Genomic DNA, 21,196 nt, shown 5'->3' with positions numbered 1-21,196 from the left:
GAGATTGATTAACTTCATGTAGGACATCACYGACCTTCAGATAGTAATTTATTTTGATCTTTAACAAAACAGGATATATATTTGGCTGCATTATTTAATTACGGAATCATGGTTTCCTTATCCTGTGGTATTACTATATCCTGTGGGAATACAGGAAATAAAGCAGTTAGTATTGGAGGAGAAAAGTTAACTTGAAAGAAAAGCAAATGGTAGCACTTAATTGCCACAGTAACTTTGAACACACAATTTTTCCCTGTCTTTGACACAAAAGGTTCTTTATGGGAAGAAAGGTTCTTTTAAGGCTGGTCTTGGGAGAACAGCTTTGGTCATAAATAATTCTTTATTATTATTATTATTATTATTATTTGAATCTACTGTGTACCCATAGTCTAGGCAAATGGCCTTCCCTGCTGTGACTGTTGCTGTATTTATTGCTTAGGAGTATCAGTCATGTTTGCCCTTGATGACTGGCATTGCAGATCTGTCCCTACGTGTTACCTTACCATGGTTTCTTTTATTTGTTCTATAGGATAGCAGTAATTCTTCGGAGTGCACAAAATATTGGATGCCTGTGGTTAAACCATGGCAACTGATGATAAAGTTGCCATTTTAACGGATGATGAAGAAGAACAGAAGAGGAAATATGTACTTGCTGATCCTTTCAATGGCATTTCCAAGGATCAAGACTTGCAGCCCCAGAACGAATCCCCTTCGACAGAGACAACCACTGTCCCAGATGAAGAACTAGACTGGTTAGAAAAGCACTGTGTCAGAATAAATAATGATCTTCTGATCTCAAAGGTCTTCTATTTTTTCTTCTACTCTGCATATGGCTCTCTCTACCCCTTGTTGCCCGTGTATTACAAGCAGCTGGGTATGTCACCCAGCCAGAGCGGACTTCTGGTGGGCATTAGGTACTTTATTGAGTTCTGCAGTGCTCCGTTCTGGGGAGTGGTGGCGGATCGCTTTAAGAAAGGGAAGATTGTCCTTCTCTTTTCACTCTTATGCTGGGTTTTATTTAAYCTGGGCATTGGATTTGTTAGACCAGCCACCTTAAGATGTGTACCAAAGGGCCTTCCCCCAGCACATCCCACCAATGGAAGCAGCCATTTAACAACAGTTCTGCAAAATGGCTCAATTTCTTCTCTGCTAATCACAGCAAATACTACACCCCAGAAAGTTCGTGGGAAGAGAGAGCTATTCACTTCCAAACCAGTCACTCTGGAAACAACAGGGACTGCTAGTCCTGAAGTAACATTCCTGCTACCTACTCAGAGCAATGATATGGAGTTTGCCTTGGAAAATAGTACCCATCTGATTTCAAAAAACGCAACTGTTAGCCCAATCTCACCAGGAAATACAACTCAGAGTACCACTCCAGCTGCCACCACCACAAAGCCGATGCCTTCTGACCAAGCTGTGCTTGTTTATGATGATCAAGAAGTAGAAGCCATCTTCCTACTCATTCTGTTGGTTGTCATAATAGGAGAATTTTTCAGTGCTTCTTCTGTTACTATTGTGGACACTGTAACTCTGCAATACCTCGGCAAACACAGGGACCGGTATGGATTGCAGCGTATGTGGGGGTCTTTGGGCTGGGGACTAGCCATGTTGTCCGTGGGAATTGGCATTGACTATACCCATATCGAAGTTGGCATTGAAGGTCAAGGATGTAAAGCTCCTGAATACAAGAACTACAGGATAGTTTTCATAGTTTTCGGTGTTCTGATGACAATGGCATTAATTGTGGCCACTCAGTTCCGATTTCATTATACGCACTTCAAGCAAGATGAAAATAAGAGAAAAGAAGTAGAAATATCACAGGTGGACAGAAACGCCTCCAATGAATCCTCTGATAATACTCCCACTAGTATGAGCCAGTCACAGTCTTTCAGTTTTTGGGATCTGATAAAACTGCTGTGTAGTATCCAGTATGGCTCAGTGCTCTTTGTGGCTTGGTTCATGGGATTTGGATATGGCTTTGTGTTCACTTTCCTTTACTGGCATTTGGAAGACCTGAACGGCACTACTACTCTCTTTGGAGTTTGTTCTGTGCTCAGCCATGTGTCTGAGCTGACTGCCTACTTCTTCAGCCACAAGTTGATTGAATTGGTTGGTCATATCAGGTAAGGAGATCTTAACAATCATTAAAGAGCTATACAAAAAATGTTCAATGTTTGACCTAGCCTTGTATTACAAAGTGAAATTCAAGTTAATCTGTTTTAAGGATTTCCTTTTATTTTACAGTTCCAAACCCTGATCAGATATGTAGCTGTCTAATCAAGTCCTTGTATTTTAGGAGCTTAAAGTGCTCTGAAATGCTTCCATAGCTTTTCAGTTCCATGTTAGTACATGCATTTTTGGCAACATGACCTTCTGTAGATGGTTCCAAAAGACATCCTAGTTCACTGATGCAAAGTTCTGTTAGAGATCTTTTCAAACTGCTTCCTACTCAAGGACTGTTTGTTTTGAAATAAAATTTCAATTAATTGTATAACTTTTTCTTGTGAGTAGCAATGTTCTGGAAGTCTCCTGCTTAGCTGCTCCTCCTTGCAGGGTGGTTCTTTGCTCCTGCACTCGACTGGGAACGTGTCCCTTGCACGCTGGGAGGGGAGGCGTATGAGATGGAGAGGAGAGGTGAGCACCTCCTGTGCACATGCCCTGGTAATCAGACTCTAGGTGCTGGCAGAATGAGGTTGCAGCCTGGTAGTGTTGCTTACAGGTTCAGTTCCTTGCTCTGTGCCTTTAGTTGCAACTCTGTGTGTTATCTGCTTAAGTGAAATGGCTGTACAGCTCTTGTACTTTTTCCTTGGTAAGTGGGACTGATTACTTAACAGCATGTTAGTGAATATTTTTTTTACTCTAAATTCAAAACTGATGTGATATGATTTCTGCATATTTTATATCCAKCTTTTCTTCTTCAAAAAGGCTTAGGGAGGAAAGAGAGAGGGCAATTTCAGTTAATGAAATTATGAAGATTTTTCTATATTCATTCAGGTACTGTGTGCATGTGAGCACAGAACTCCATGTGCTGTTAGCCTCTTGTTTCTTCCAAATACCCCAGTTACAATCATGCAATCATTTAGATACAATTCTGTTTTCTAACACCTGATTATACTGTTCTTTTTCTGTGCCTTTTCTGTGTGTTTGTTTTTTGGGTTTCCATTTTGCTTTTYATTTGGATTAATATTCTGATTTATTTGAACACTACTAAAAATATGTTTCAGATGCTTAGCACAGTAATTTGAGAGTAATTTCACTTAAGAAACAGTGTTTCTTTTTCTTTCTTTTTTTTTTAACTAAGGATGGTCTTTCTACTTTGAGGCAGTCTTTTATTTGTAATCTCTGAATTTAACTAATTAATTTGAGGAAATGACACATTGCATGCAAAGATTGGAGGAAGGATATGATGATGGAGGAGTGGTGAGAGCAGATCATAATTTTGATAGCTGAAGATAGGGTATGCTCTTTCAGTGTATATTGTTATAGTCCAACATTCAGGGTTAGACATCAAATAGAGAAAAAAGAAAAAAATGAAAGAAAGATAGGGTTATGAATAAGATTAAATAGGAATTATAGGGGGGATAGGAGTACCAGCCTATTAAAAGAAAGATTAACTTTCTCTCCCCCTCCCTCCMCCSCTTTTTTTTTCTCCACTGGTAAAACTATCAATCCTAGATTGGATCACTGTAAGTTTTTAAAACACTAGCTCCTGTTTGCAGTGAAACAACATTCTTTACAGATATACCTAGAAAATGTAGATTAGTCGTATCTTAATGTTTTCTAATGCTTGTTCATATTTCGTCATCAGAGTTTATGAGCAGTCATCTTCTGGTTGCTTTTTTCCKCCAACTTTTTGAAATTTGCTAAATAATGCATGGTTTGTTCAAGAGAAGACAAACTTTTTAAAATAATAGCATTGATGGGARTTCAGAGTTCATACTCTTCTCTGATAGTTCTGTGTACACCTGCCCTATGTTACAGGCACTTTCTCTCCCATTAGTAAGAACCAGTAGTCTACAGCTAGATGTCTTTTTCTCCAAGGTTGCTAGACTCCCATAAGGAGACATTCAATCTTTCCTTGTTACCCTAATTCTCTGAAGATAGGCTTGAGTAACATAGTTGCATGCACTGTCACGATAGCAAGGAAAGAATACTATTGGCTGTCCCTTGCAGAACTCATAGAACAAAAAAAATGGGCTTTACACCTTTGTCAGATACAAACTGTTTTCATTTTCCAATCTTGTAAAACTTTCTACCGTTGTATGTGTTGGCTCGTAAGCTCCTCACCATGTTCTGAATGTATTCCATTTTCACATGGTGATTGAACTAGTATTTGAATTACTATCCAAGCATTTTAAGCAATACTATGCTGAATATGCATTGATTCAAAGTGCCTTAYTTCTGGCTTCATTAGCTTTATTGTTCATAAACATATGTTCTACATGTGTACAGCTGTTACATGCTGGTAGCATTTCTGATTTTGTGCAAGATTAGCACGTGACTAGATGAATCCGGTGTGGTGATACTGATCAGTTCAGGTAGATTACTGTTCTGTGGTTGTACTCATTTACTGGGCGAACGCAATTTTGCAGACGTTAGAGGGKTTTTTTTGCCTTTCTTCCTCCAGCCACCTTCTGAGAGTTGAGAGAGTAGATTTTTCATTTCAGTGTAGATTAAATAGTTTAAAGGAAGTAAATTATCAGGAGATGTAGTGAAGGCCACAGTTCTTTGAGAGGACTTAGTGATACAAGTGTACAAAACTGGCTATCAAATGTTTAGATGCCATTGCTGAATGTCCTGTTTAGAAGCACTCATAGCTGCCCTTGAATTTAGGAAGATGATGTTAATCTCTGAAAATAACCTCCTGTTTGAGGTTAAGCTTGAATGTGTTTGACCATAATTTCAGCATATGAGCTTTTATGGGAAGCAGAGACTGGTAGTTGTGGCTATAAATAGCTTAGTCAACTTAACATAAATAATAGATTCAATGCCTTAAGTGTTTAACCTGTAAATTCAATATAGTATCTGTGCAGATCCTGCAAATAATGTTCATAAGGAACATTTGTTTACATTATCCATTTAGGTCTGATAAAGAGCCTAAGTGGTTGCTATAAATAACTTTTGTGTATTTACAGAATATGCCAAAAACCTTTCATGTGATGTGCCCCTCCAAAAGCATAATTACAGAAATCTTCATAGGAATATCTTAAATATATATTAAAATTACATATGTATTCTATTAAATTAAAAGGTAGAACCAAACCAAATAGCTCTTACTGAACTCCAAATTATTCTTCAAATATAACATTGTGGGGGGAAAAAAAACAAAAACAAACAGAAAAAGCCCCAAGTAGCTGAGTGTATTAGTGGCCATGGAGTAACTATGAAGCAGGATACCTCTGTTCGTATGTCTGATCTGGCTGTCATAATGGATGGCTAAGATGGGAGGAAGGTTCTTGCTGGATGGTCAAACGTTTTGCTAGAAAAAAGTGAAAATTAAGTTGGCAGGAACTAGTCCTAAACAAAAGGCTGGATGCATCTGTTGATACAGAAAAACAGGTATAYGGTGACGTGGTTTCTTTACATCCCCCAAGAGTATGCACTGTGCTGGGTCTTACCAGTGGACCCCATTGGTTCTCCTTCTTAGGCTTCCTTCTCTTTTCTGGCAAGTGTTGTAATACAGTTCAGAAGTGCAACTGTATATAGGAATTGCATTAAGTTGTGGCTGTAGAAGGAACTAAGTTACTTGTTTGGAATAGCAGACTTTAAAGAGGAGGATAAGATTTATGAGGAATGGTATACAGAATAAGTTTGTTCTCTTTATTGTAAAATAGCCAACTTCTTAATGGTTTCCAGTGCTTCTTTCAACTAATGCCTTGGCTTGTGCTGCATAAGGGCAGGTTACACCAGTTACTTATGGACCTCACWTGCACCTGGGAGGCCTGATGAGGGGTTTGGGAGAAAAAACTTCCTGCAAACTTACTCAGTTTATTGAAAATAAAATACATTGTGCCTTCTGTAATCCTGGTGTTGCAAAAGGAACAGGCCTGTCTTTAAAATTTTGAATGTTCTGTGATATCCCTAACAAAATGAAAACTATGCCATTAGTATTTTAGCTGTCAACATGTATATTTAGACACCTCATCTGTTAACAAGATGCTACTTTTGAATGAGAGCATCTCACTCAAGATTTTGCAGTGGTTATGTACTATTGATTTAAATTTGCTCTGCTTTTGTGGAGTAATTAACTGAAAATTGATACAAAGAATAGTGAGTACTTTCAAAGAATATCTTTGCTTAGATCTTTATTATCAGTTATGTGTATTTTACTTGTGCCAAACCAGGGCTTAACCCAGAACATTTCAGCCCTATATTTGAGCAATAAATAGTCTCTATTTCTGAAAAACCTTTAAAGGTTACAATGGCATCTTTTCTCAAGACAAAAACGTGCTTGGAATGAGGTCTTTGTTTCCTRAAATCTACCTCAAAATAAGAGAAAGATAGTTGGATGAATGAGGACCTTGTTAAATATTAAGGTAAATTAAGCTAAATTTGAAAACTGAAGGGAAAAAGTCATCTGGTACAATGGGAAATGCACTGAGAAAATAGTTTTTGTACTTCATTATTTAAAAATTGTTATCAGAGCTTTGTTTTTTCTTGCTTCTGAGATGCAGCATCTGCTGCTTTTCAACAGGATGATTAAGTTTTATCCTGAGGCATGTTGCTATAAACTATACTGTTTCAGTGGGAAGTGTTTTTAGAGTAGTTCTGAGCAATTTGCTGATACTGGGAAGGTAAACTTATATTAATTGGGATAAAATTAATTCATGTAATATAAACCTGCACCGAGTCCATATTAAAATGGAAAAATTGACATCTGAATGCTTAGAAAAGAGGATTTTTTTTGAATGTATTTAGAATGAGACTATAAAAGCTCAGTGGCTCTGTAGACCCTTTTGATTTTTTTCCGTTAGGATTTTGTAGTGACATTTCACTTTACTTGTTTTGAATATATTTGTATTTGGTGTGGGAGGAGGAGAGTTTGAGTATAGGACTTAAAGGAGGTATTTTTTGCTGAGCAAATGCTTCAGACAAGCAAACTGTCTGTACACGCACAAATGATTTCCAAAGCAGGAAGGTAACAGTATAACAAGCAAAACAAGGAAAGTGCAAACCATTATGACGTCTCTTTTCCTTGCTTCCTTCAGAGTGCTCTATATCGGTCTTGCCTGTAACACAGCTCGCTACATTTACATCTCGTATCTGGAAAATGCCTGGACCGTTCTCCCTATGGAAGTACTTCAAGGTAAGGCAGTGCATTGCAGTACATTACAGTACGTTAATGGCCTTCCAGTTTAAGATCACATGCTTATATTTTTCTTGTTTTCAACTCACCTGTGAGTAGGTAGTAATCTGGTATTTCTCTATTCTTCAATCACAAATATCCCAGAAGACCCAGTTTCCTAAAACCTTATTGTTTGTCTTAGAAAATATTTGACGTCAAAAGGGCGAGTTTGCATTTGATTGTGCCCAGGTCTGTTGATTCAAACAGAACTGTAAAAGACCAACACACCCTTTAACTAAACAAAGGGATAGAAACATGAACTGAGTACACACCTTCTGCAAATCCTGTTTGGTGGATAAATATGAACTTCATTAAATGCAAAAGGTCACGGTACTTCGAAGGATGCTTTAAAAACAAAAAGGATGAAGACTGTAGTCCAATTCACTGTCTTTATTAAAATATTTTGCAGCTGTTTTTCAGTGGTGTAGTTTGATTTATACCTTGGACTATTGTGGGGGTTTTTGTTTTTTTTTTAATAACTAGAGAGGAATTTATTTTAAAAGCGTTGTCAGTGATAACAGAGCTTCATTAAGATAATGTCCTTCTACATGACTTAGAAGGACAAAGGTGTGGTCTATGCAAAGTCATTTGAATCCTGTTTTCACGTTGTGTTGTCAAAGAAGTTTGTCTGTAAGACCTTCCTTGCACTGTTAAAGCATAAATTGTTCTTTTATGTCATTTTTATTCCCTCTTTGTGGTGTGTATCACTGTTCAAACAGAAGAAAAAATCTAAACAATTTTACTTTGTCTCTCCTGTATTTGAAGAAGACTGAATTTGGATTTGCAAGCTTGAAAGAGAATGTTTAATTTAAATGAACAAAATGTTTTCCCTGCCTTTAAAATTAATTGAGCCATCTTTCCTAAAGCCAATATTTTGACTTTATAGAATGTTGTGTAGAAAGTTTTCCACAGATTATACTTAGAGGTTTTAAATTTTCTTTGTGTAACATAATTTGAGTTTGTACTAACTTTTTTTTGGTTATATTTACAGAAATCTTTGTAAGATAGATTCTAGTGGAATTATAAAATGCCATTTGAGAGCACTGCGTAGATCTCTAAATATACATAGAAAGAAATCTGTCTGTCCTAGCTTCTTCCCTCCCTATCAACAAAAATGATTGATTGTATTTATCTATTGTAACAGCAAGTTTCTGAATTTTTATTACGAAAGAAAGATGCAGAATCACCACTATCAAACTGATACTTCATCTCTCATACCAAGTGTTAAAATACAAACGTGACAAAGAACCAGAAAAAAGTGTKTATGTTTTAAAAACTCTTGTCTACTTAAACATCTAGGGAGGATGAATGATGAATACAAGGGATTGGATATTGCCTCATAGGTAATACTATTTTAATGACACTCTAACTCAAAATACAAGCCAGGAAGTTTATGTCTCTGCAATAAATTGTCCATTTGCCATAAATTTGTGTCTTGCATCCTACAGTTACAGCTGAGAAGGAATTTTCTTCTATTTTGTATCTTGTATTTATTCTACTGAAATTTCAGTAGATGATATGTTTATTACATAGCTTTACTTTTACAGAAGGGCTATGAGGTGGCTGTTTTGGGAGACTTTTTTGTATGGTATAACCCTGAGTAATTGAGATTTAAGAAAAAAATGGGGAACTGCAAAATAATACTTTCTCATAAATTGTTCTGCCATACTTTATCTATATCTAGCCATTGTTGAATCATTTACACTTCACAATCCTGTTTTTTAAAAAATGAATATATCTGTAGTCAGCAAGCCAGAATGTTTCTTAAAAAAAAAAAAAAGAAAAAAAGAAAAAAAACCCAAACATACACACTGAAAACAATAAAACCCTCTTCATGTTTTACATGCACTTTTCAGCCTGCATCTCATCTGTCATTGCTGTTAGGGGACATGAAGTTCATAGGCACAGTATATACGTCTCTAATTACTGCCACTGTGTTTGTTACCTCCCAGTAATAGCATTTAGTATTGCTCAGTGGGAGAATGACATCATCTTTTTACAAGTACTTTGGAATTTTTTTGCCCATTATTCTCTTCCTTTCCTCTTATTCATTTTCTCTATATTTGATTTTTTAGGTCTTTTGCAGGAATTATCAAATTCTATTTATTTGAGCCCCACTTTCCTTTCTATATATGCAGTGAATGTGTCAGTAAGGATAATAGGTGACCCCTCAGTGAAACCTGGCGAGTTGGAAGTTCTCATTTTTGTTTGAGTCTTGGAGATAGATTTGCAGCTATTTTGCATATGCGAGGGCTAGATGTATTTAGAAACAATGAAAGATTAGATTGTTCAGAGTCTGTGGGTGCTGTATGGACCATGTAACTGCACCAAGCTGATAGGTCTTTTAACTCTCTTGGTGAAGCCCATGCTGTAACTGAGCATAATTCTCTTTCTAGGAAGCTGTCAGATTCTATGCAATTTCCAGTAGCAGCAGCTCAAGGGTTGTAGGGTCAGCAAGTTCAGCTGAGTCTTGTAAAGAATTTATTTTTCTTTTCTGAACTACAAGAATGATTATCCCTATGTGCTATGCTGAAGGGCATGGAGAGACTTTGGAGGATGACTCTGCAAACTGTGTCTATTGATTGTAATATGAACCATGCTGTATTTCAATTGCTACTGGCCTAACTAGGCTGATGAGGGCTCTTCAAGTGCATTATACTCTCAAAGCAGTAAATGAGGAGATGTAAAGTCACTTCTTAATTCAGAGTTCTGAGTCTGTATGATTTATTTGTGTGTGCAGTGTATGAAAATAAGGGCTTTAGGGTGAACCTTACATGACTGAAAGTTTCAAGACATTCTGATAGGTACATATGTATGGTAGGTATGTGTATAAAATGCTGTATGTCATTAATCTCTGAACATGCAAAGAATATTCATTTTGCAGCTGACTGATTATGTTTTGATATACTAGTTATATATGTCCAAATTCTGTGGTAACAGCTATGCTAGCTAACTAATTTGCATAACAAATTTTTCTAAGTACAAAACTATAATAATATCCTGAAAATTTGCTATTTTCAGTTGGTAGTTATCCATCAAACTCCAAAAAATATATAATTCTCAGAACTGACTTCTATCCTACAGATGCTCCAGTAACAGTTACATTCTAGAGAATAAAAAATCTTGGGTCTTAACTAGCAACAATTATATTATCTCATATCTCTCTTGAAGTAAATTAGACTGCCAAAATCTTAAACTCTTGGCTAAAGTTTACTAAATATTATAATCCTAAGCATAATATTAGGGTTGTCGCAAGCATTAGTACTATCGTCCAAATGGCCAAGGAGAGTTAGTAGTTACAGCAAACAATGTTAAAGAAGCTTTTCACATTAAACATATTTTAAAACAAAACAAAGCAAAACATGATTAGCTGTAAAGCAGACCAAACTTCTTATAAGAGTTGCTGTTAAAACTGTTCCAAACTGTCACTGTTTTATAATTAGTCATCATAAAAATCACATTAATAATGTACAATTCTGCATCTTTAGAGCAAGTATGATAAGCTAGCTTTAATGGGAGAAGATTTATTTTCAAAAGAACTGAGAACACTATGTTCTATCTGGATCTCCTAGTTAAAGGTGAAAAACATCCAAGAACCTGTGTATTAAGTACAGCCTTTTGTTTTCAAACAAATATAGTAGTATCGTGCCTAATGGTCTGACTAATTTCTGATGTGTTTTTCATTTGCCAGGCTTTAAAATTTGATTTACTCTTCAATCTCTGACAAAACCGAGTATTTTACATTAACTGATATTCATTGTTTTCTCACTGGCACATGCTCTTCCTAAAGACAAGTCACCTGTGTTAGATTAGCTTTGCTTTGTGATTGGGACAATACTTAGTTGCTATTTTCAGTACATACATGGAGCTGCATTTAACAAAAAAATCAGTAGAAATACAGTGAATTTTAAAACTTGGAGATTTTTCAATGGAAAATCTGTGAGTTTTAAAGCTTTAAACTGTAAATGATAGGGTAAAATATGCTCAGTCTAATGTAAACTTTTTTTTTCAACAAGGTAACGTACCTATTAGCAAAAACAATTCCATAATGGTAAATGTTGTCTTTGTGTACTTTGCTGTCACAAAGTACAAATAGTCCTCTTTTTACAAGCCAAAAGGTTGGGCAATTTTTATTCAGACTTGGAATCAAATTGAAGAGTATAGCTTTGTGGATGTCAAATGTACACCAACTATATTGATTTCTTACAGTGTTATTTATCATTTTACAGCTAAGCAAAAGCAAAGTTATTCTGTGAGTTCATTAAAAAACAGTGTATTTTTCTGCTCTTACGAATCTTTGGCCTAACTGCATAAGTAATTTTTGAGCATCCAGCTATTCCTTAATATGTTAAGTGTAGAGGACACAACCATGTTGATTGAATCATCAGTTATGCCAACACTTTTTTAAAATTAGGCAGTAGAGCTTAGAATGTCTAGGCACTGGTAAACTGTGATTACTATTTTTAATTCCACTGAAATGAGAATATTCCCACTCAGTCTGAGGGTGGCAAAGTAGTTCAGGCTTATTTACTGTGTAACAAGCTACAAAACTGCTATTCTGTTTCTCCAACATCCCCATAACCTATCCTTTTCCTGTCTGATTCTACCCCTTTCCAAAAACAAACAAACAAACAAACAAACAAACAAACAAACAAAAAAAAAACCCACCCACCCACCAGGTGCTCCAAGAAGAAGATTGAGTTTGCAGCTTCATTCTGCATGTTGATGATTATTTGCTGTTTTTCTATTTAGCTGATACTTTTCTATATTAGGAAAAAATTGTTTATAACCCAGAATCTACAATGCAATTACCAGAAAGAGACATCCAAAATTTATATGGGTGAGCTCTGACTGTATTAGACATATGACCATTATTTATAGCTGTGAGGACCTCTACTGTTCCTAGCCCTTGATGCGGGTGYAATATAAGCAGGCAGCATGGGGCAGCATGCCTGGTCAGGATACGATCAGAGTTGTGAGGAAAGGTCTCTTGATCTACCTTAAAACAGCATATACAAAAATCAGTGTGCTTGGCCTGTCCAGTTTGCCAGTCCAGACTGCTCAGTGCTAAATGCAGAGAGTTGGTGCTGAGTTCCGAAAGAGTTTGTTCAGGGTTGGGTTGGTGGGGAGTGAGAAGGCAGAAGGGGATTCATTCTTGCTTCTGAAAAAATGATGTGGGTATTTCTGAGACTGTTTAATTTTTATAGGCTCTGCACCTCCTTCATTGTGGCAGTAATGAGACTGCTGAGAAGCGTCAATGCTTTAATTGCCTGTGACTTATGAAATCAGCAACGTRTTTTCAAGGCCCCATCTCAGTCTCAAAGGGTTGAGGAATTTGATGGAGATTTTTAAAACGTTTTATATAGCCGTCCGAGGGACTGTCTCCAAAAGAGAAATGAACTCATCTTAGAGAGAAAAAGAGCTACTGCCAGACTCTGCAGAAGTAGTCGTCACATATCCCTGTAGTTTGGTTGCCAATATTACATTAACAAATTTGTTCTTCACAGGCATTAGTCACTGAAGGGTCTTTGTTCTGTTTTCCTTTTTCCCCCAACACATACTCCAAGTGGTAAGTGCAGTTGTTCTGATGTTGTGTTAATATACTTTGGGCCCTATACTCTCTTCACAATGTTTTATCTCTCTAGGTGTTACCCATGCAGCTATATGGGCAGCTTGCATTTCGTACCTTAGTGCAGCAGTGCCTCCGGAGTTGAGAACGTCAGCCCAGGGAATCCTGCAAGGTCTTCACTTGGGTCTGGGCAGAGGATGTGGGGCTATGATTGGAGGGGTTTTGGTCAATTACTTTGGTAAGCCAAGATTGTGTCTTTATTTTATTTATTGAAAATTTTGTTTGCTGAACTGCTAACTTAAAATATCCTAAGTATAAGTAAGTTTATTACTCTTTAAAATATAGTACTTTGTATAAATCTTGGAATCATAGGATTTCTCAGGTGGGAAGCGACTGTAGTAGGTCTGCAGTCTGGACTCCTGATGAAAGCAGGGTCAACACTGAATTCAGACCAGGTTGCTTATGGTTTTGTCCTGTCAGATTGATTAGATATATTACATCTTGATAATTTTATGTGAGAAAATCTATTAACTGGTCCTTAGGTAAGATGAATGAATCCTTTGTGAGAGAATAGGTTGGTACTATATAGCCTCTTGATCAAGAAATGAGATTGTAATTACTCAGTTAAAAATTCTGTGCAAAACCCGTTGAGGAAAAAAAAGTGTTAGGAGGAAGAAAACATAATAAAACAACCTAACAAGAATATACGTGGGATTATAAGTGTCCGTAGAGTACATTATGCTGACTTACCTTGTATTACTTTATTAGGTAGATTCTCAATTAAAATTTTTATATATATTTGTGTGTGTATATTTATATATGTGTGTGTACGTATATACACACACACACACACACATACATACATACGTATCTTCACAGGTCCTGCTGCAACATTCAGGGGAATAGGAATGGCTTGTTTAGTGATTCTTCTTCTGTTTGCACTGATCCAGTGGCTGTTGGTTCCTGATGAAGAAGAAGGTAAATATGCAAAATTAGAGATGATGAAAATGATATCTCCAAATGTCATTCCCTGCAACCTTAACTTGGTCTGTTCGATGTCTTTTCTTGATTTTGGTTGGAAAACTTGTTTTCAAATGAGAGGCTTTTTCCTGAGTAATGATTGAAATTGAGGTGGTGTGTTGCTGCTGTAAAAAGTGCATCACTGAATTCTTGGATTTCTTCCTTTAATAGGAAGAAGGTTAATATACTTTACTATCTTTATACTTTCTCAGTTCTGAGAATCCCTTAATTTAGTCTGACATCTGTAATGAGTTGTTTCAGTTACATCAGTCCCTTAAGGCAGCCTTCTCGACCACTCATGTTCATACTCTAGCAGTCCAAGCCGTCTCTGCCAGAAACTGTAGAAATGTCCTCAGAGAGCAGAAACTTTTATGCTTCAGTATAAAGCATATATATGCATTGAGTATGAAATGAAAGACTGTTTTCTTTAACTGGAATATTAAATGAACTGTCCTTGAATAATTATCAAGTTGCCTGTACCAAAGTATTCAAATATTTATTTTGCTAGAATTTTCTTCACCTCTGTTCAAATGATAATGGAGAAAAATGGAAAGGTGAATGGGGTATTTACTGTTTCTATTCTTCTATCAATGTTAGGGTCATTACACATGAACCTACAAAAGTATAGTTTGTTCTTGTAGTCTTACTCTGTGAAGTTTGTTTCAGTCTTTGGTCTTCACTTAAGATGCACTCTATACCCATCTTAAGAGTATGTATCTTAATTTTAAGTATCATAGTAATTAGGTTGATTTCAACAAGACTATTTGAGTGATTAAAGCTAAGCATAAGCTTAAGTGTTTGCAGAATTAGTTTTTTTGTTTCTTAGCTACTAGAGAACTTACAGCCATTGCTTAAAATACCCACTGTTATCTTAAAAGTGTGTAAACAAAATATAAATTTGAAAATAAACTTTTTATGCAGTAGAATATTTTTACTCAGGAAAAATATTTTCTTCAAATTTACAGTGTTGCTTACAGACTCATAAACAACATACAGCTTGTTACACAAAAGTAACTAAACAGACTGTTAGAAACTTGGATATTTTATGTATAAATACTCTGGCTCTCCAAGATTAGAAGGCTTGCTGTGTTGGGCTACAAGTCATATTTTGAGAGGTATTTCAAGGCAGTTGTGAAAACTATTTCAGACTATCAGAAGACCTAATATTTGAAAGAAGGAAATCTGTGGTATCATTTCTCCTTTCATGTAAGCCTGTGTGATAAGCATTTTCATTTTCTCCAGTGTGTGTGTGTCTAACTTTTTTGGTCGCTAACTGTAGCATCATCTCCATAACTATGCAGGAATGATTTGTTTTCTTTGATAGGACTATGCTAGATAATGCAATGAAGTGATGAAGAAGATGTAGAAGAGCTCCTTTAATCAAATCAGTCATGTTTAGAAACTTTAAGGTCAGAATCAAATTTTATGATGATGTAGGCCATGGGACTTCTCTGAATGGTTCTGAATACTGTTTAGCTGTGACTGTGAGTGATTTGTAAGATGCAGAATTTATGCAGAGGAAGAAGTTTGCCACAAATTGGCATAAATTTAACCACAGAAGGTTAAAAGACTTGTTTTAAGTCTACATTTAACATGAAAATGACTAAGTTTGTATTAACATGAAAATAAGTAAACCTAATAGCTAGCTAGGAACAAATGGGCCACTTCTTACTCATTAGCTCCTTCTGCTCTTGCAGCCATCTAAGATACCTCACTGCAGCTGCAGAAGAACCTTGTTTGCAGGGAGCATCCACACAGTGTTCCCTAACTAGACTGTGATGTTTCTGGTTCCTGGCTGTTTGTGCATTGTGGTCTRCTTTCAGGATGGTAATAACCCCAAAACTGTATCATGACAGCAGCATCGCTTTGTTTTCATTGCCTCATTTGGCTTTTGCTGATGATTACTTTGTTTTAAACTTCAGAAAAGACAATGCTGGCAGAAAGGATCCCAGTGCCTTCCAGTCCTGTTCCCATAGCAACTATTGATCTTGTACAGCAGCAATCAGAAGATACCATGCCTCGGACTGAGCCTAGACTCCCTCTAAAGAAAACCAAACACCAAGAAGAGCAAGAGGATGTGAACAAGCCTGCTTGGGGTATCAGCTCTTCTCCTTGGGTCACCTTAGCTTATGCCGTCTATCAGATAAAAGAGATGGTTAAGCTATCCAAAACAAATCCAACTTCTGAGATTCAGCCTTTGCAGGTAATCTTCTGACATACAGAAAGTTATTACCATAACTTAATGTTGAACGTAAAAACATTTTGCAGGATGCTTGAAAGACCTCAGTAGCTCTGTAAACTTGTTAGTATCTAACAAGTATTCCCTGTCAGCCTGTAATAAATTTGGAGCTGTGAAACAATAATTGAAATATTGTAGCAAACAAAGTTACAACCCATATATATAGTACAGCAGGAGTAACTATTTTTGAAGATACAGTCCTGAAGATAGAAGAGGAAGACATGGAAAGAGACTTTGTTTTATAGGCTTGGATATATTTGAATTCCTTTTACCGTCTGTTTGTTTTCTTATTATTTGGAATGTGTGTTTTTTCCATTTACCAAAATTAACAAGAGCATAAATGAATGTGAAGCAAGATGCACTGCTTCTTATAGAATGTAATATATTTTTTATTCACTTTTACTTCCCTGGAYAATGCTGTCAAGCATCTATATTGTGGTGGAAATAGATGTTCCAGACAATTACCAATGGTATACAGTGTCTTCTGTTGAAATGAATTTCATCTCAATTTTATTTAGAGTTGTACCAGGTGAAGGCAAGAGCCATTCTATGACTTAAAATGTCTGATTCCTGGTGCTTGCTTTACACAGTTTCCCCTCTTTCCAGTTTCTTCCCAGAAAAACTTTTTAGTAATCTCATCAAGGACTGGATGGACTTGAATCTTGAACAATGACCTAATGCTTTGGATGCACCTTTCAGAATGGAGCTGAAGCATACTGGTCAAGCAAAGTAGGAAAATGCTGTTTTGAGAGCAGGTTTGAGAACAGCATGGGTAATGTTAAAACCACTGTGCTTRCTTATCTGGAAGAAGGAGTGGTGAGGTTCCCCTCTTATGCACGCAGTGCATGTGAACACAGAAATGCTATTTTTGCAATTCCTCGTTTTGGAAATGGGTAGTTTAGGATATGATCATGAATCAGCTGAGTGCACTGTGCAGGAATTCCACTTGGTCAACTCTCTCCTACMTTTACCATTTGTCTTATTGAAAATAGATTAACAGGGACACTTGCTTTAGTTTTCCTTTGAGCTTCCCTGAGTCTTTAAACTGACTTGCAGGAAGAGCAAGCACCTCAAATGTGAATTAATTAATTTCTAGTATCTGATATCTTATCTGGAATGATCTTGTTTAAACTTACTTATTATTTAAACTTATTTTAACAGGTGTTTTTTTTTTATAGTAACATTGAAGATATCATGAGTGTCTTTCATCAGTGATCTGTCTAGATAAACCACTCTGTTTCCCATTGGTAAATGTCCTCAAKGTGTTTGGTAATATAAGCTGTCTCCATTTAAAAGTCAGGAAAAAAGCAGTGATAGATAGTGTTATGTACACATCAAGAAAAGAATGTTTTGCATTTGTATGATGCTTTTAAAAGACTTGTCCAACATTGTTGGACACTACTCAACCGCTTCATTGAGAATTATTAAGTAGCCAAAAAGGCTTTCTTGCCTGTTGAAGTTCATTCGTTTCTAAAGAATGTCATCTCTTCATTCCTGTAACAATACTGTGCTGATATAAAACCTGATACATATGTATTGTACTACTTCCTTCATTTTCCAGTCTCCAAAGTCAATTCCTTATCCCTGTTTCAGGTTTCCAAAAGCACAAACCTGCCCCAAAGCTTTTCTGTTTTCTCTGCGCACAGTCATTTTAGGCTGCTGGTGGTAAAATACTGAAACTAGAAAAAGGCTGCCCAGTTTTGTTACTACATTTGTCAAATAGCCTCCTTAAAATGTGCATGAAAATATATAATTTCTGAGGAGGATTAGTGTACAGAAAATGGAATTAGTTACAAAATTATTAATCTTAAAGATTAATTTCATAAAGATTTTGACTTGACAGTGTTACTGCTCGCTTATCTTCCTTTAAGCTAAGGCATATACTTGCCATACTCTTTATTCTTTAGTGAAAAAAATATTCATAGATAATGTGCCATCTTCTAATGTGAAATTTATCGGTATGAAGGCTTGTTGTTTCACAAGGGGGGTGTAATTGGTGTTTGTACTTAAATGTGCCCTCATGTTTCTTAGTAAGGCCCGGTTGAGTAGACTGGATGGAATGCATACTTCAGTTTGCAAAAGTTCTGCCATTCAGAGTCTGAGCAGTATCTTGGACAGGGAGGCACTATTGAAGAGAGCAATGTGTAAGGAGCATGAAATAATTTTTACAGAATTCTTTGCTCAAAATAATGATGTTGTTTGATCACTTTAAATTTCAATTTATTCCTTGAAACACAACAAGTTTGTTTTTTGCATGCTTCTTGGGGAAGTGCAGTTAGCAAAAGAGATGGAAGGTAAGCTATTGCCTGCTTGTTGTTAGTGTCATCTGGAGTTGAATGTACTACTTTTACTTTGCTTCTTTAAGTTGATTTGCTGTGTTGTGGGCATTCAACCTAAGGGCTTTGTGAATTTCCAGAAGTGACTGAATGCATCCGGGGATATCCACTGGGGATAGTGCCATAAGTGTTTATATTTACTTTTTGCAAACAATGCTTTCCTCTCTCTTTAGAAAATCAATGAGAATTGCAGTGCTTCACCAGCCAGCTCAGCAGGACAACCCCAAAATGTGACAGATTCTGGGCAGTCCAGAAATTGCTCAACAGCAACATCAGATTCCCAAGTAGGCAGCGACCGCATTGTGTTGGACTCTGACGCTCAGCCTGCTGCTGCAGGGCCCTGAGATAAGTTCATCTTATCAAATCCAGTGCATGGATTTCTGCTTCTTGGCTGGGAAATGCTGGAGTAGGAGCTCAAAAGTAGGACTTCCTTCATCTTAACAATCATAATGTGATGCAGTGCAAGCTTTTAACTATATAAAGAACATTCATATGACTACACAGAGCAACATGAGCTGGGAAATCAAAAGTTTGGAAGGCTTGAGGGAAGTGATGCAACTGGATCTATTTGTAGGAAGAATTATTGGCTGCTTTGCTAGTTATGTTAAGAAATTTCTCTGCAATCTATAGAAAAAAGGAGTTCACATTTCACTTGCTCAGGCACAGAGTGTCTGACTTGGTCAGCTAATTTATTATTTTTTTCTTTTGATTTGTTCATAAGACAAAGAGACTTTTTAGGAGAGAAGCTGAGTTTCCTTGCATAGTCTATTAGAATATATCAGGCCCAATAAATATAGGAGCAGCGTGAAACTGTCTCTTTAAAATTTCTCGGAAACAGAACAGCTTTAGCAAACATATCTTCATATTGTGGTGATGGATTAAATAAAACACACAGCATATCCTTTGATGGAGACATTATCATATTTGAGATACAGGTCTAGTTCTGCAAAGCAGAGAGATTGAACTGGTGGCATTTTAGTGAAACAAAAAAAATGGAGGAAGGATTCTAAAGAAGCTCTGGGTTTGTAGCTCTCAGTTGGGGTATATATTGTGTGTGTTTGGGTAACTTTAGGTTTGATGTTATAGCAAGACAGCAATCTGACCAAGATTGCACAAGCTGAGGTTGATCAAGGTTTTCAAGGGACACACTGACTTTATTTTTTATTTCATCATTTATGTACTGATTTATTTAATGAAGTGTTGTTACTGTGGTTATTTATTAAGAAAACAGCAAGCTTTAAGTGCCTAGGGAAGGTGGGGAGGGGGGCAGGGATGAATTACCTAGAAATCTTAATGATTAGGATTTTGCGGAGTGTGTGGGGGAATTGTTGATGCAAAAGTCAAGTAACATGAGAGAATCTCAGGAGGAAGGAAATGTAGCTAAATAGCAGTATGTTTAGAAAATTGCTTTGCCCAATGTCAAGATACTGGAAGATTTCTGAATTATGCTTTATCATGCTTTTCAATGTTAATTGTGGCCAGCTCAGTTGCTGGTGCACAGTGTAAATTGCTGCTGAAAAGAAAACTCTTGGGCTCAAGGTAGGARTCTGTGGGGTTAGGGAGCATAAGTGTTTTAGGCCACTTGCTTACATTAAGAGCTTGATCTTGGGAGATGCTGAGCACTCAACTTTTACAGGACTGAATAAATATTGCTTAGCACTCCTTGAGGTCAGGCATATGTGACAGGCCTTCCATGGGGAAGGTGTGTGCTGTTGGACTAYACAGCCTGTGCAATGATCCAGGCGCAAGCTTCACAGGAGCACAGAGTTAGGGGAGAAGAAGGTAGCAGCAGCTCAGAAGCAAAGGGGATATGCAGTTTTCATCCACTTTGAAAGCCAGTTAGCTTGACTGAAGGGTCTCCCATGGCTGTGCTTTAGCTCTGCTTTTAGTACAACCCATGTTCTGGTGCCTGGGACCAATACCATAGGAAATAAAAAGAAACATCGATAACTAGCCACTAGTTACTTTTTTTGCACTTGAACTTAAATGTACTGTATGTAATCCTCATGACTTGTTTAAGTGTCCTTTAAAATCAGAAATGTATTTATTGTATGTTTGTATAACTTGGGAGAGAACTAGACAACTGAACAGGTGACAAGACAGAAGAATGCTAAGAATCATCCATTTGTGGAGTTCATGCTACATGGCGTTACCTCAGCTTCTACTGCATAGCACCTGGATTGTGAGGTGAAGAGCTTGTACACTGTGTTTACACTTCAGAATTGTTTATTTGAAATGCCTGCTCTTTTTGGAAATGTACAGTCATTCTGTGTTGCAAGATAGACATGTACACCTGGGTTTTGATATTTGTGAAATTGTAAAAACTGTGGTAAGAAATATAAAGTATCCATAATGTATTTAATAGTATCAATCTGAACTCTTATTCCATTTGTTCATTTTATGGCACCAGCAGCGAACAAAATCACCTGAATCGAAAATAATTAAATTGTAATTACCTTTTGTAAGGTACCTGAAGGATAGTTAACCTAGAACCTGGGAGCTACTATCTGGTACGGTGTTAAAAACCGTTAAGGTGATAAAATGTGACTGTAGGCACAAACTGCCTTTTGTGGGGTGAGGTGAATCTAAGGGATGCACATCTAAATGCACTGTAAACAGGCTGATAGGAGAGTGGGCAAATTCTTCTCAGGACATGAGTGAAAGTAAAAGCTGAATTAAGTTTG

General features: G+C 36.7%; 2 protein-coding genes across 2 annotated transcripts in view; one reads left to right on the top strand and one right to left on the bottom strand.

The window, feature by feature from the left end:
* The first annotated feature begins 508 nt into the window (after window positions 1–508).
* On the top strand, window positions 509–20,879 carry MFSD6 (major facilitator superfamily domain containing 6). The gene is made up of 6 exons (XM_085321356.1): window positions 509–2,126; window positions 7,212–7,309; window positions 12,994–13,155; window positions 13,797–13,895; window positions 15,860–16,140; window positions 18,686–20,879. Exons 1-6 carry the CDS (start codon window positions 583–585, stop codon window positions 18,854–18,856), a joined length of 2,355 nt encoding a protein of 784 aa, XP_085177482.1. The 5' UTR covers window positions 509–582; the 3' UTR covers window positions 18,857–20,879.
* The window catches only part of NEMP2 (nuclear envelope integral membrane protein 2), a 21,769-nt gene continuing 14,367 nt past the window's right edge, over window positions 13,795–21,196 (bottom strand). The window contains exon 8 of the mRNA XM_085321423.1: window positions 13,795–13,880. Coding sequence (XP_085177549.1) covers window positions 13,835–13,880 — 46 coding nt within the window. The 3' untranslated portion in view covers window positions 13,795–13,834. The remainder of the gene's footprint in view (window positions 13,881–21,196) is intronic.

The sequence above is a fragment of the Rhea americana genome, unplaced genomic scaffold (genome assembly GCF_003343005.1).
Source record: "Rhea americana isolate MKP2758 unplaced genomic scaffold, rheAme1 scaffold_12, whole genome shotgun sequence".
NCBI lineage: Eukaryota > Metazoa > Chordata > Aves > Rheiformes > Rheidae > Rhea > Rhea americana.
The sequence above is the reverse complement of the archived record's forward strand: the minus strand, read 5'-3'. Positions and strand labels throughout refer to the sequence as shown.